The 14,717-nt window shown below is 50.6% G+C and overlaps 1 protein-coding gene across 8 annotated transcripts in view; it reads left to right on the top strand.

Moving 5' to 3' along the window:
* Window positions 1–14,717, top strand: part of LPIN1 (lipin 1) — a 133,581-nt gene that overhangs the window by 77,194 nt on the left and 41,670 nt on the right. For 4 of the 8 annotated variants that reach the window (XM_021085564.1, XM_005655267.3, XM_021085567.1 and 1 more), the window contains 7 exons: window positions 1,550–1,675; window positions 4,292–4,399; window positions 8,820–8,949; window positions 10,499–10,814; window positions 11,879–11,972; window positions 12,643–12,833; window positions 13,918–14,011. In XM_021085564.1, coding sequence (XP_020941223.1) covers window positions 1,550–1,675; window positions 4,292–4,399; window positions 8,820–8,949; window positions 10,499–10,814; window positions 11,879–11,972; window positions 12,643–12,833; window positions 13,918–14,011 — 1,059 coding nt within the window. 8 annotated transcript variants of the gene reach the window in all.

The raw sequence follows: 14,717 nt of genomic DNA, 5'->3' as shown, positions 1-14,717 counted from the left end.
GCTTGTTTTGACCACACCTGTATCGTGCGGACGTGCCCGGGGCCAGAGATCAAACCCGTGCCACAGCAGTGATTGTGCTGGATCCCTAACTTCCAAGCCACCAGGGAACTCTGTTTTAGGATGATTCTTATAAACTTCCCTCTCCCCCTGAATTTCATATTCTACCATTCTGGAGCCCTGCACGCCCGATTCTAAAGTAGCACAAAGATGTGCTGTGACTTAGAGGGGGTCAGTGACACGGCCACATCCCCGGTGACAACTCCAGCTTCCCAGAGCGGAACCACGAAACAGGCGCTCAGCAAATGAATACTCTGTGCATGAAACCGTTGCTTGAGAAGCTACGTATCCTTATCTGAGCACCAGCTATGAGCGTGGCAAGTGGGCCGACCCGAAACTGGGGGCCGATCTGTGACAGGCTCGGGGCCACAAGTGAAGGGAGAGCACACCCGCCTTCTCCCTTCTCAGTTTTTCTCTAGGCCCACAGTTGAACGCACACCTGTTGTGTTTTTCTTTGCTTCTCATCCTGTGGTGAAATCCTATGTCTGTGTTATTACCATTTTGGTGCAAAATGCCACTTTTTAAAAGCCAAAACTCATTTGTAAAGAATATTTGATGTTTCAGATTTTTATGTAGTTCAGGGTAATTTTTTGTTTTGGTCGCACGCACGGCACTTGGAAGTTCCCAAGCCAGTGATTGAACCTGCATCATCACAGCAGTGACTCGAGACAGAGGAGGGGCAATGCTGGATCCTTAACCGCTAGGCCACCCGCTAACTCCAGGAATAACCTCCTGCTTCATGATGTGGAAGAGGATTTTTTTTTTTTCCTGGCTAAAAGTAAAGGCACATTGGCAATGCCCATTTTCCTGACTGTGGCCTCTGAGCTACTGTGGGCTCCGGAAGCGGGTTGGTTGGGCTTATGACAGCCACCTTCCCTGCATGGCTTTTAATTCCAGAACTTCGTGTTAGCTACATCAGGGAGCATCAAAAAACAGAGACAGGTAGTTTCTGCAGGAGTGAAATAGTACATCATATTTTGTAACAAGCGTGCGATACCTGAAACAAGGTAGACTTGCACCCGTTCTGTAATTTGAAATTTACTTGAAATGTATTTCTGCTAAATGGAACATTATGGCCATTGAGCAACGTGCTAGCTCACTCCTGCCTGGCAAGGGCTTCAAAGCTCTCTGTGTCCAGAGCTGGGCCCACGTACCCAGGCTTTTGCGAGATGACGTGTGAGAGACAGTCTGTAGGGCGCTACAGTGCACATAGCAGTCCGTGCGGTCCTTCAAGCCCATGTCCAAGTCCAAATTCTTGAGCCAAATCATGTTACATTTACAATTCAGCCGAAGCATGGACACACAAAACGCATTTCTCTGAGTCCCTTTTTTCCTCTCCACCCCCTGGAATATGCCTGGGTGGCTTAAAAGGAGAGCACGCTGGTCCACAAAGCCCTTGGAGATTGTCCAGAAAAAAATGGAAGCTTGCCCTTATAATGAATCCAACGCTAATAATTCTTTGACGTGCATCATTTTTTTTCTTTTTCTCCAGAACTCTTTCTAGTGAGATCCCTCCATTCCAGGAAGATGTCCCTAAAGAAAACCTGTCCCCAGTCGTGACTTACCCGCAGTCGGCCTCGTACCCTAATTCCGACAGAGAGTGGTCACCCAGCGCCAGGTGAGTGGCCGGCGTGGCTCAGCTGTCCTGGCCCGGAGGATTCCAGGTCCGTTACAGGAAGCAGGTGTAATCAAATAGTGAAATCTAAATAAAAATAGAATAACGAGGACCTGTAAACTCAACTTAGAACAGAAAGTCCAGATCCGGATGAAACGCAGAACACGTGCAGATGGCCACGGATGATTTCGGAACCGAGCTGCAGATACGGGTCTTAGCATCCTGAGGGCACGAGGACAGGGAAGCCTTTTGCCAAGTTACGTAAAGCTGATTGTCAACAGGAGAAGGCAGATGACAGACCCTTTCTGGATACTGAGCCCCCAAGTGAGATTCAAGAGCAGAGAGGTGGCTTCGAGGGCCCCAAGGTCATTTGGGGCTGTTGAAATGATGCCTTCTGCCCCTGTCAAATCTGTCCTGCTGAATTCAAGAATATTTATCTCCCGGGAGTTCCCGCTGTGGCTCGGTGATAACGAACCCGACTAGTAAGTGTGAGGAGGAGGGTTCCATCCCTGGCCTCGCTCCATGGGTTAAGGATCTGGCCTTGCTGTGAGCTGTGGTGTAGGTCGCAGATGCAGCTCGGATCCCATGTGGCTGTGGCTGTGGTGTAGGCTGGCAGCTGTAGCTCCAGCATGACCTTAGCCTGGGAATTTCCATATGCTATGGGTGCGGCCCGAAAAAGGAAAAGAAAAAGAGAAAAACAAAGTTGGTTCTTGGGTAGCAGAATATCTTAGTTATTATAATGTAATAGTATTATGACAGTGTGTGGCCCCTAAAGGGCCAGAGCACCCAAATAGACACGGTGTATATCCGTGGCATTAAAGTGTCATCCTGGAGGGGGGCTGTTGTGAACACAGAAGGTCTCGGGGGTGTGGCGATGATGGAGAAAAGGTTAGGAAGCAGCGGTCTAAAGGACAGGGGCATCCGTGGGTTATTCTCACCCCTGACGTGTTCTGGTCTAAAGTGGAAGGTGTAGGGGCCCCTAAGCTCTGGCAGGTGCTGCAGAAGCCTCCTCCTTCCTGAAGCCAGCTTCTCCTAAGCACCATTCCCGGTTCCAGCCTGTCTGGAGTCATCTCGTTGATGAGACAGCACGATCGGAAGTATGTGCTGAATGTGAGTTGCTAGCCAGGACCGTGTCAATGAGTGTGCACCAGCCAGGGTGGGGCTGGGGCCCCCTGGGGTCCCCTCACGGAGGTCGCTCTGTCCTCAGGCCAGCTCTGTGCCTTAGCGACATAAGGCAGCTATGCCTGTAAAGAAAACATTTCTAGTAACCAGCCTTAAAAAGCAAAAAGAAACTGATGAAATTCATTTTGATGATCTATTTCCATGATCCCAAATATTTTCATTTCAAGGAATCAGTTTTTAAAAAGTGATTGAGCCCTTTCACATTCTTATTTTCATAAGCCTTTGAAGTTGTGTATCTCACAGCTCAGTTTGGACCAGTCACGTTTCAAATACGCAGTAGCGGAAGTTCCTGTTGTTATTCAGCAGCAATGAACCCAACTAGTATCCCTGAGGATGCGGGTTCGATCCCTGGCCCTGCTCAGTGGGTGAAGGATCCCGCTTTGCTGTGAGCTGTGGTGTAGGCCAGCAGCTGCTGCTCCAATTCGACCCCTAACCTGGGAACTTCCATATGCCACAGGTTCGGCCCTAAAAAGACCAAAAAAATAAAAACAAAACTCAATAGCCACACGCAGCCGGTGGCTATCATACTGGGCAGAGCAGGTAGTAAGACTTTTCTAGAACCTCATACAGTCTCTCTTTAGATCTGTGGCATTAAACCCTAAGGAGTGAAAAACATAGTCCTTTAGGAACAGAATCATGTCGATGATTTAGAAGCCACTCATAGGTAGAAAAAAGTCTGTTGAAACACTCTGCATTAATTTTAAGAATACAAAGCAGGTGTTTTAAACACGATCCTGAGTATGTTTCCCTCTTACATGTTTGCTCAGTGAATCCAAAATAATGACCCTGTGGATCAGGTGATCTGACCGCTGTTAAAGGCCATTACAATTAGGGTAAATAGCAGTTCCCATCGTGGCTCAGCAGGTTAAGGACCCAACATTGTCTTCATAAGGACACAGGTTCGATCCCTGGCCTTGCCCGATGGGTTAAGGATCTGGTATGGCTATGGCCGTGGTGTAGACAGCAGTCATAGTTCCACGTCAACCCCTAGCCTGGGAACTTCCATATGCCGCAGGTGCAGCCATAAACAAAACACAACAAAACAAATTGGGGTAAGTAAATACATTTCCATGCTTGGGACTCTGTATGTTACCTTTAAAGGGACAATTGGCAGCCCAGATGACCAAGCATTTTGGAGTATGTCATTTGATTAGGCACTAAATTCTGCCCTGAGAAATGCGGTCTTTGAGGGGGCAGATGGATGAAATAGAAAGTGAAACGGGTGTCTTGGCAGTTTCCTGTTTTTATGGTTCAGAAGACTCATGTTGATTTCCTAGTGGTGTCAGCATGTGGTCTTCTGCTGTGGTCAGACGCCCAAGGACTCACTTTCTTCTAGATGCCAGTGTTCAGAGCAGTCAAAGAACAGATGCGACATTTTGCTGAATGTAATTGACGTCTGATTTCTCTCTCTTTTATTGTGGATCACGTGGCATGAAGTAACCTGCTAGACGGCAGGAGGCCCCCCCCTCATCTCGCGGTCGTGGCCGAGGGGGGTCTTTCTAGCTCTTGCCCGCCGCAGTCCTCCCACTTCCACGCTTCGGAAAGGTAGAGGGGCTATTTTCCCACCGTGGATGCCTTCATGATAAAAACGGATCTAACTCTTACAGATATGTCTTGCCATTAACCCAATTACTTATGTGGAAAAATACACGTAGAGTCTATGAAATCAGGATTTTGATCTAACTCTTACCGATCTGTTTTACCAACTAACCAAATTATTTATAAGAAAATACCCATAGATTATTTCTTTTCCTTTCGTTGTAAGCATCCATAGATGATGAGCTTTTTTTAAAGTACTAAATTTGACTCTCTGGAACTTATGGTTAAGCGCATAATTCTTTCTAATTTTGTGAAGTGCTTTGAAAAATGGAGTAATGAATTGAACATTGGGCATATGACCTTTGTTTCATGTCTGGGGTTGTTCAAATAAGTTTACGAGACATTTTTTAGGATGTCGCTTAAGCATGTGGAGAGTTATTATTAGAACTCTTAAAAGGGAGTTCCCTGGTGGCCCAGTGCTTAGGGGTCTGGTGTTGTCACAGCTGTGGCGTGGGTTTGATCACTGGCCTGGGAACTTCTCTATGCCATGGACAGAGCCAAAATAAAAAAATAAGAACTCATTAAGTAGGTTATAGACTTCCTGAGTGAAAGAGTGAGATGCTGCCACAGCATTTGTAGAGGAGAATTTTGCAGAACTGCATTGGATGGACCTGAAGGTTTGGGATCCTGGGTTTGAGCTTTCATTTGAAGCAGAAGCCTTGGAGTCCAGCCTCCATCCCTTCTGTGGTCACCCACGTGTTGACCTGCCTGCTTTGCGGACTTACAGGGTCTATTTCATTAACTTTAACAGGGAAGCTGGGAAATTTTTTCTTTTTGATTAAAGAACCAAATCCCAGGTCGTACCCCGCTCACAGTTTACCAGTGCAGAAGAAAGGCCATTTAAAAATGAGGGCAGAGTCCCGTTGTGGCTCAATGGGTTACTAATCTGACTAGTATCCATGAGGACTCAGGTTCGATCCCTGGCCTCGCTCAGTGGGTTAAGGATCTGGTGTTGCTGTGGCCATGGTGTAGGACGGCAGCTGCAGCTCCGATTGGACTCCTAGCCTGGGAACCTCCCTATGCTGCAGGGTGGCCCTGAAAATAAAATAAAATAAAATGAGGCCAACTAAGCTGTGAGCAGTTATAACTGATGTCCCCAAATGGGATCAGCAAAAAATGCTTAAAACTATGATGGTTCATAAATGCATTATTTATGAAAATCCATCAGTGACCTTGAAGCATACATTTTTGAACAACCCTTGATCTTCAAAGTCTAATATTTGCTAATGGGATGTTTTGGAATCACTGATTACCCTCAGCGGTGGGAGTCTTTTCTCTGATTCACCTTCCGTCTGAATTTCCTCAGCGAGCAGCACAGACTGTGCATGGGTTCTTGGCTGCAGCATCCTTTTGAGAGGCTGGCATGGCCTGGGGGCAGCGTTCACCGTGGCGGCAGGCAGATGGGAGAGGTGGCTGGTCCTTTGTGAATATGGATTTGCCCACCTGAATGCTTAGTGCAAACCATATGGCGTGTAGCTTTTTTCACAGGATGAGAACATTAGAGTTTCTGGTGTTGGGTGGGGAGACAGAAAGCCCAGTTCAGTGCTCGCATTCTAGATCGGGAGTCAGCAAACGGCAGCCCGTGGCCCAAATCTGGCCTGCGCTCCGCTTCTGTGGTTCCAGGGGGCACAGCCAGCTTGATTCCATCTCGCCTGGGGCTGCTGCTTTTGCACAGCGAGTCAGAATGGAGCAGTTGCTGCGGAGATCACATATATACCCCAAGCCTGGCCGACTTGCTGTCTGGCCTCTTAGAGAAAAGCTTTGCTGCCACCAGACTCCAGAGCGGGCTCAGGCTAAAGGGCTTTGTTTAGTGCAGTGGTGAGATAATATATTGTTGCAAAGAATTTATAATAACGTATACGTGAATTGTAGTCTTTTAAAACAAGCGATTTGAGGTTTGGGTGCAGGACAGTTGAGGGTTGGAAGCCAGTTACCATGGGTCTCCTGTGAAGATTCTGGCGAAAGATTGGCCCAGGTCCCAGCTGTCGGTCCAGGGCCCCTCGGTGGAGGCCACGGCGCCCCTCTGCACACCTCACTGGTCTCAAACATGTGATTGTGGACCCTTGGGTGCCAGGAAAGCACAGGCCCTTTGGAGGAAAGTAGGATTATGAGACCCGAGGAAGCAAGAGAGGTTGAAAGGTGATGGCGTGTGGAGTGTCCACTAGTCCTTCTCAGAGGACGGCTTCCTTCGGGCCCGAAGAGTGTGCGTGTATTTGTGTGCGTATGTGTATTTGTATTTGCATTTGTGTGTATGTGTATGTATGTGTGTGTGAGTATATATATTTATGTGTGTGTTTGTGTATTGTGTGTATGTGTGTGTATTTGAGTTTGTGTGCATATACATTTGTGTGTATGTGTGTATATGTGTGTATATTTGTGTCTGTGTGTGTTGTGTGTGTATATGTGTGTTTGTGTGTGTCTATTTGTGTATATATTTATTTATTTATTTTGCTTTTTTAGGGCCGCACCCGCAGCATAGGGAGGTTCCCAGGCTAGGGGTCTAATCGCAGCTACAGCTGCCGACCTACACCACAGCCACAGCCACGCCGGATCTGAGCTGCATCTGCGACCTACACCACAGCTCACGGCAACGCTGGATCCTTAACCCACTGGGTGAGACCAGGGATCAAACCCTCAGCCTCATGGTTCCTAGTCAGATTCATTTCCATTGCGACACGATGGGAACTTGTTGTGTAATGTATATTTATGTGTGTGGGTTTGTGTGTGTGTGTATTTATTTGCGTATGTGTATTTATGCATGTGGGTTTGTGTGAGTATGTGTGTGTCTATTTATTTGTGTGTGTGTGTGTCTATTTGTGTATGTGTGTGTGTTTGAGTCTGTATGTGTATTTATGTGTGTGGGTTTGTGTGTGTGTGTGTATTTATTTGCGTATGTGTATTTATGCATGTGGGTTTGTGTGAGTATGTGTGTATCTGTTTGTGTGTGTGTGTGTCTATTTGTGTATGTGTGTGTGTTTGAGTCTGTATGTGTATTTATGTGTGTGGGTTTGTGTGTGTGTGTATGTGTCTGTGTGTGTGTATTTATGTGTGTGTCTGTGTGTGTGTGTAGAGGTGCCCCATCACTTACTCTCCCACAACACGCTGTCTCTGGAGCCTCCTGTCCACCGCCTGGCCGAGCAGAGCCTGAGGCCGCAACGTGCTGTTTGCGTGGACAGCGGGCTACGGGCACCGTGGGAGGAGGAAGCAGCCCGTAGCCGCCCCAATGGGATGTGAAGCGGAGAAGCACCTATTCTGGTCCACGCGGCTGGACTCGAGGGAGGCAGGATCCCTTTAGCCATCAAGGGCCCCTGTTGGTTTGAGACGGGAGATGAGTCACCCACAAGCTCTCCTTGTCCTGATGGAATGGTTGTGTCCCCTGGGCGCTGACATCTCACGGATAAACGGGACCAAGCACAAGGATGAGAGGTGGCTTGGGCTGTGTGGTCCGTGAGAGAAGGAGCAAAAGGAGAATCGGGGGGGGGCTTGCTTTCCCGTTTTATTGCAAATGGGCACCTTACTCCAGAGGAAATGGTGCAGGAGGTGAAAGACCAGAACTACCTGAATGGCTCTTTTCTCTCGTCTGTGTGTTGTGTGGAATGTGCCGTGAGGCTTTTCTAGAGAAGCTGGCGGTTACCGTGGCCGGACGGAGGTCCGACTGCTCAGAGTGGAGGTAGAGAGCAGCAGAGTCGTGAGCACAGGTTCGAGCCACTTAAAAGCTGCTCTGCGAGTTGTGCATCACGGTGTGTCCTTCCTCCGCAGATGGGACTCTTTGCGGTATTCCTGGAGGATAGAGTATCTGGCAGAATCTCAGCTCGGACGCTCCCATCCTGGTAGTGAGTTATTGGTGGCATCGGCATTTGTGGTGCAGGTGGCACATGAGGCAGTTTCCGTGTTTTGAAAGGCAGTGCATATTGATAAATATGTTCGATATAGGATGTAATTGGTGCGTGTCTGAGGGGCCAGGACCCTTTCGCCGCCGTCTGCGAGTGGACAGATTTGATGTGGAAACGGGGATGGCAGGAGAGTTGAGGTCAGGGTGAGACAGGAAAGACGGGAGATTTGAGGTAACCACAGACTCTTTCTTTTCCTGTTCCATCTCTCTCTGTTTTCAGTTTCCCCTTTTCAGTGCTGCTTCTTCTCATCTTTACTCACTTGGAATTAGGCCGTAGGTTGGGACAGGGTTACCCAAACTGGGAGCATCTTCTTCCTGGCTGTGTGTTCTGTCGCCCCCTGGTGGCCGCAGAGGACATAGTCATGAAGCCGAGCTCCTAAGGCCGTGGTGGGTGCCTTTTCCGGTCTAGCTAAACATTTGGGCCAAAACCACTTTTCTCTTCCCACTTTAATGAAGCATTTGTGTTTCCTTAAGTCCTTCAGTTTCCCGGCCTTCCACACCTAAAAGTGATTCAGAATTGGTCAGTAAGTCCGCGGACAGGACAATGCAGAAGAACAACCTTGAAATGCTGTGGCTCTGGGGGGAGCTGCCGCAAGCCACAAAGGTAAGCTTTTTCCCCCTCAGTTCTGCCGCGCGCCAAAGGTGATTTCTAAAAACAAGAAATGGATAGTCTTTTTTTTTTCCAAGAAATTTTATTTCATATACCCGTGTGTTATAAGAGTCTTAAATTACATTATTATATTATAAGCTTTTTTTTTTTTAATACCATAAGGCCGTCGGAAGATGCTGTGGCCTCTTGTATCCCCAGTAAATCTTTGTGATATGAGTAAATGAATGAGTGAAGAAGATAGGAAGCATTGCTATTATACCTACAGAGAGTAGGTCTGTTGAGGCTAAAGTCATGGCTTCATTCCCTTTGTAGGCTGGCTTTAGCTTTTATGGAAAATGCTGATTTCTCTGTCCCCAAGCGGTGAGCGCTGGCCCAGCCGACCATCTTTACAAATGCACAGCATTTGCGGCTGGAGGAGTGGCCCGAAAGGGCAGACCCTTCATCTCTCCTGGCAAAAGAGTTCCGACCACAGATCCACTGTTGCGCTGTTTTCATTTGTGCCGGAAGCTGTGGGATCAGATACAGAAATGCCTCTCCTGTCCCCACTTGCTGGCCCGCAAATGACACCTCGGTTTTTGTTGGGATTCATCTTTTCTGTAACTGGAAACCCCTTGGAGAGGGAGAGTCAGGCATGCTAATTTCCCTCTCCTGGGAGCCAGCCACCACATCTGCACTTGTTCCCTCATATCTGGGGGCGGGGGGGGGGTGACCTTCACTGAAACAGGCAGAGAAATGCCCAGATGCTAAGGACAGAGCTCCGTAAGTGTTCTCACAGCGAACCCCTCCCTGGGCCTTATACTCACACCAGGAATTGAGCTCGAATCCCAACTTGGAAGCCACCTCCCCCCAAGCCTTTTCAGTTATTAACCGCCCCCCCCCACAAGGATAAACCCAATCTTGACTCTAACAGCAGAGATTAGTTTTGCAAGATGCATTGTGTTATTGTGCGTAATTACAATTCTCTTAGGATTCTAGCACTGAGAACACCCCATGTGAGTACACTTCTCCTTCTCTGGCTGGGCGTCTGTGTTCCATTACTCAGTGCATTCATTTCTCTCGCACTGTTGATGATGGTTATTTACTTAGTTATTTATTTTTTAGGGTCGCACCCGTGGCATACGGAAGTTCCCAGGCGAGGGGTCTAATCAGAGCTGCAGCGGCCGGCCTACACCGCAGCCACAGCAACGCCAGATCCAAGCTGCATCTGCGACCCAGGCCGCAGGTTGCGGCAATGCCAGATCCTCAACCCACTGAGCGATCCTGCATCCTCATGGACACTGTGTCGGGCTCTTAGCCCACTGAGCCACAATGGGAACTCCAGCAGTTGGTGTTTTATATGAAAGTTCATTTGCTTCGGAACCACTGCTCTCGGTTTTCAGACCTCTCGGCAGGTGCAGGAATCACCAGCTGCCTCCCAAGGCTACGTTACAACCTGCCAAGCGTGAGGCCGGTTCTGTAGACCCTTAACTGAGCCCAGTGGTTTTCTGGTCCACTCAGCTCTCCTCTGACCGTCTCTCCTTCCCTCCCCGCCCCTTCGATCCAGTCATCTCCACTCAAGCTGAAAGACTCCAGCCCGTTGAACAGCAGGAAAATCTATGATAAAATGCACTTTCAAGCCATTCACAGTGAATCTTCGGACGCGTTCAGCGACCAGTCACCGACGGGGGCCCGGGAGTCCCCGGTGCCGCCGCTCTTGGAGCAGAGCAAGCCCCAGGCCGAGATACCGTTTGCGAACGAAGAAGACGTTGAGGCCTTAGGGGCTGCGGCCCCGCCTCTACCCACCATCGAAGAGCCCAAGCCCCTCTCTGCCAGCACTGCCCAATCTGCGAGCAAGACAGACTCGCCTTCAAGGAAAAAGGGTGAGAAAGCTGGGCTTCCAGCTGCCTCCCTGCGCGCCTGGGGCTCTGCACACTGCAGTTTCTCCCCCCCGAGTTCAGGATGCTTCTGAGTGGACTCAGGGCATTCAGGCTGTGCCCTTTGGCTGAATTCTCAGAATTTAGCCATAGAAAACCCGACGTGAAGGAGGCCTTGGGTATCGCCGCGTGTGCCCTCCCCATACAGGTCGGGGTGCTGGGGTCTGCACATGCTGGGGCTCCCTCCAGGGGAAGCCGATTATCAAGCTAGTCCCCCCTCCTCCTTGCCCCCAGGTTCCCTGTTGTAATTTCCGTGTCCCGTGTATCACTACCTGTTTGGGTTTTTTTGCCTGACATCCCTACTAAAACGTGACCTCTGTGGGGTCAGGCATCTTTCTGGTCTGTTTCCCTGTTCCCTTGGTGCTTAGAACAGAGGCTGTCACATACACAGAGGTTAATGTCTCCTGCGATGCCTGTCCCAAGCCGTGACATTAAGTCCGTCCGTCAGCCGTGTGGCTTTGGGACCTGCTCCTCCCGCAGAAGCAGACAGGAAGTCTCGGCCACGGTGCCCAGGGACCGATGTGCAGTGTTTAGGATGGAGTATTGATGGGGAAGAGTTGATGAAAACTTTGTTATTTAGTAATAATAACAAAATACCACTAAATTGTTATTTAGTAATAGTAAGAAAATAACAAAATAATAACAGAATATTATTTAGTACTAATAACAAAATGTAAAAACAACAAAATAACACCAAAATAATAGCAAAATACCAAAATAATAACCAAGTACCGATAAGAGGAATAATGCAATCGCGTCAATGGATTGAGTGCCCAGTACCCTTCAGGCCCTTCACAGCTGGGCGGCTGAGGCTCCGGCCACAGGCTGGGCGACATCCCGGCCATCGGCCTCCAAGGGGCTTTAGTACCGCCGACCCCCTGCCTCTGGCGATTCCCGCCGGCGCGGGCGCTTCTGACAGAGCTGCACGCGGTCTTTCTAGAGAAGCTCAGAGGTCCCGGAGGCTGTTTCCGGGAGGACGGTGCCCTGATTTGACCCGTTTGGCCTTGCAGACAAACGAAGCAGACACCTCGGGGCCGACGGCGTCTACCTGGATGACCTCACAGACATGGATCCCGAAGTCGCCGCCCTGTATTTCCCCAAAAAGTAAAGCTTCTCTTTATTCTTCACTTCATTTTCTATAATCCGAACATCCCGGAATCCGGTTTTTCCTTCTATTTGATCAGAAAGGGGGTGAGAAGAGGCCGCGGAGGCTCACGCTTTATCGTGAGAACCACCCCCTAAAAGCAGTGGGTGCTCCATGGATGTGAGCGTGTGGACGTGTCCCCCGGGGCTGGCTCCTGTGCAGGAACGCAGGCACGAGGCCATGTCCCTGATGACGGGGAGGTGACGTCCCCAGTGGTCGGTGGCCCGCAACCCAATTCAGTGTCAAAGAGCAGGTGGCTGCGTGGCCCTGTCCCTCCCCCCGGGGTGGGGGGGTTCCGCAGGCTGTCGGGGGCCCATCTTCAGTTCTCCCAATGGGCAGGGAGGGCCAGCTCCTGGCGGCGGTCACAGGACTGTGGCCTCTGAGGACAGCAGTGCTTCCTCTGCAGGGGTTCCACGTGCACCTGGGAGAGGGTGCAGAGAGCTGTGTAGACTCAAAGTGCTTGCTTTCTTCCTAAGGTCATGCATTTACCTTGTCTGTTTTTGTCGTGGTGCCTTAATGAAAGCCTGTCCTGGGGTGAGATCCATTGCTCCTCTGGTTGCTGGCGTCCCTTGATGTCTCTGTGAGATGAGACAAGGGACAGCCTCACAGCCGCTTCCACTCTTCTTCCAGCGGAGATCCGTCTGGGCTCACAAAACAGGCCAGCGACAACGGCGCCCGCTCGGCCAACCAGTCCCCGCAGTCCGCGGGCAGCTCTGGCGTCGACAGCGGCGTGGAGAGCACCTCCGACGGCCTGAGGGACCTGCCGTCCATCGCCATCTCCCTGTGCGGGGGCCTCAGCGACAACAGGGAAATCACCAAAGGTACCGCGGCCGAGCCGTCTTCTAGCCGAGAGCACCCCCTGGTGGCCGCCTGTGGGAGCGTCCTGAAGCCCGGGCTCCTCTCCTGCCTTCAGGCCCCAGAGGGCTTTTCTCTGGCTCGGTTCCTGAAGGCTCGAATGACTCAGCGTTGCTCAGGACCCAAACGTTGCTGCCTGGTGGTTGGCTGGCTTCAGGCTCCTGTGGGTCACGCGTCCACAGGAGACAACAAGGCTGCTGGAGTCACTGGTCATCAGGCTTTGCTGACCACAGCTGGTGCCTGTTTTTGCCAAAAGCCTGTCCTGCAGGGGTGCCCGTCCGGCAGGGGTACCCGTAGGCGGGAAGACAGTCTAGGGAAATGCTGTGGGGTCTTGGAGGAGGGAGGGTTGTCGGAGCAAGTCCTGGGGAGCCTCCCAGCTGCATCTGGTGTCCTGACGTGGCTTAGAGATGAATTCATAGCGCCCACTGTATCTGTCACAGTAATTTCCCAGTGTCTCGTGCCAGTTATGTGGTGAGGTGGCCCCGAGACCCCCAGTCGATGCAGTCGGCCCTTCCAGCCAGTGAGCCTGGACAGGTGTCCTGGCCGTCCCCCCCTGCAGCCTTAGGCGGGTCACCCACTTTCGTTCCATCCTCCCTGACCACCGAGACGGTGGACGTGCTTCCCGTCCCCACGTGACCGAGTGGTGGTGGTGGGGAGCTGAGGCCTGGGAGGCGGCGCCCTTGGCCAATGTCACACCAGCGAGGCCACTTCAACCCCGGGGGGCCTGGCCTCAAGCTCCCCTCCGCCTTCATCGCTGCTGTGGGTGGACATGTCCGGTGCATTTCCCACGCCTGCTCCCCCATCGATGTGTGTGCCCTGGTTAAGGGCGCTGCCCCCCATCCTCCCAGGGCCCCCACCTCCCTTCCTTTCAGCGCAGACACTGCCCCCTAAAAACTAACCGAAGCCCCCCTTCACGAATGCATTTATCGTCTGCACAGCTGGAGTGCCCGCACTCTCAGAACGTAACCTGCAAATCTGGGTGAGTGGAAAATACGGGCTGCTGTGTGGGCCACGTTCCTCTTATACGCTCCCCCACAACTGCGTTCACAGATGTGTTTTTGGAACAAGCCGTGTCGTATCAACAGTTTGTGGACAACCCTGCCCTCATCGACGACCCCAATCTCGTGGTGAAGATTGGGAATAAGTAAGTTCCCCCCGAAGTTATTTTAGCCAGGGCACGATATGGGTTCAGCTTCCATTTTTCAACTCTGGAGACCTAGACAGTAACCCTTAGGAATATATAAAATTAAGTCTTTATGCAAATCCAGGAGTTCCCGCTGTGGCTCAGCAGGTTAAGAACCCAGCATAAGGCATTCCTGTCATGGCGCAACGGAAATGGATCCGACTAGGAATCATGAGGTTTCAGGTTCGATCCCTGGCCTTGCTCAGTGGGTTAAGGATCCGGCAGTGCCATGGGCTGCGGTATAGGTCGCAGATGTGGCTCGGATCTGGTGTTGCTGTGGCTTGTGGCATAGGCCAGGAGCGATAGCTCCGATTCCACCCCTAGCCTGGGAACCTCCATATGCCTTGGGTGTGGCCCTAAAGAAAACCAAAAAAACCCAACATAATATCTGTGATGGCATTCCCATCATGGCTCAGTGGATAACGAACCCAACTATATCTATGAGGATGCAAGTTCAATCCCCGGCCTCATTCAGTGGGTTAAGGATCGGGTGTTGCCACAAGTTGTGGCAATAGGCCAGCAACTGCAGCTCCAATTCAGCCCCTAGCCTGGGAACTTCCATATGCTGCAGGTGCAGCCGTTAAAAGAAAAAAAAAAAAAAATTAAAACAAATTCCATCATTGTCCCTCCCTGTCGGCAGAGTATAGTTAGTATATGGTTAGTATAT

This window comes from Sus scrofa, chromosome 3 (genome assembly GCF_000003025.6).
Source record: "Sus scrofa isolate TJ Tabasco breed Duroc chromosome 3, Sscrofa11.1, whole genome shotgun sequence".
Classification (NCBI taxonomy): Eukaryota; Metazoa; Chordata; class Mammalia; order Artiodactyla; family Suidae; genus Sus; species Sus scrofa.
This window is presented reverse-complemented; position numbering and strand designations above follow the sequence as displayed.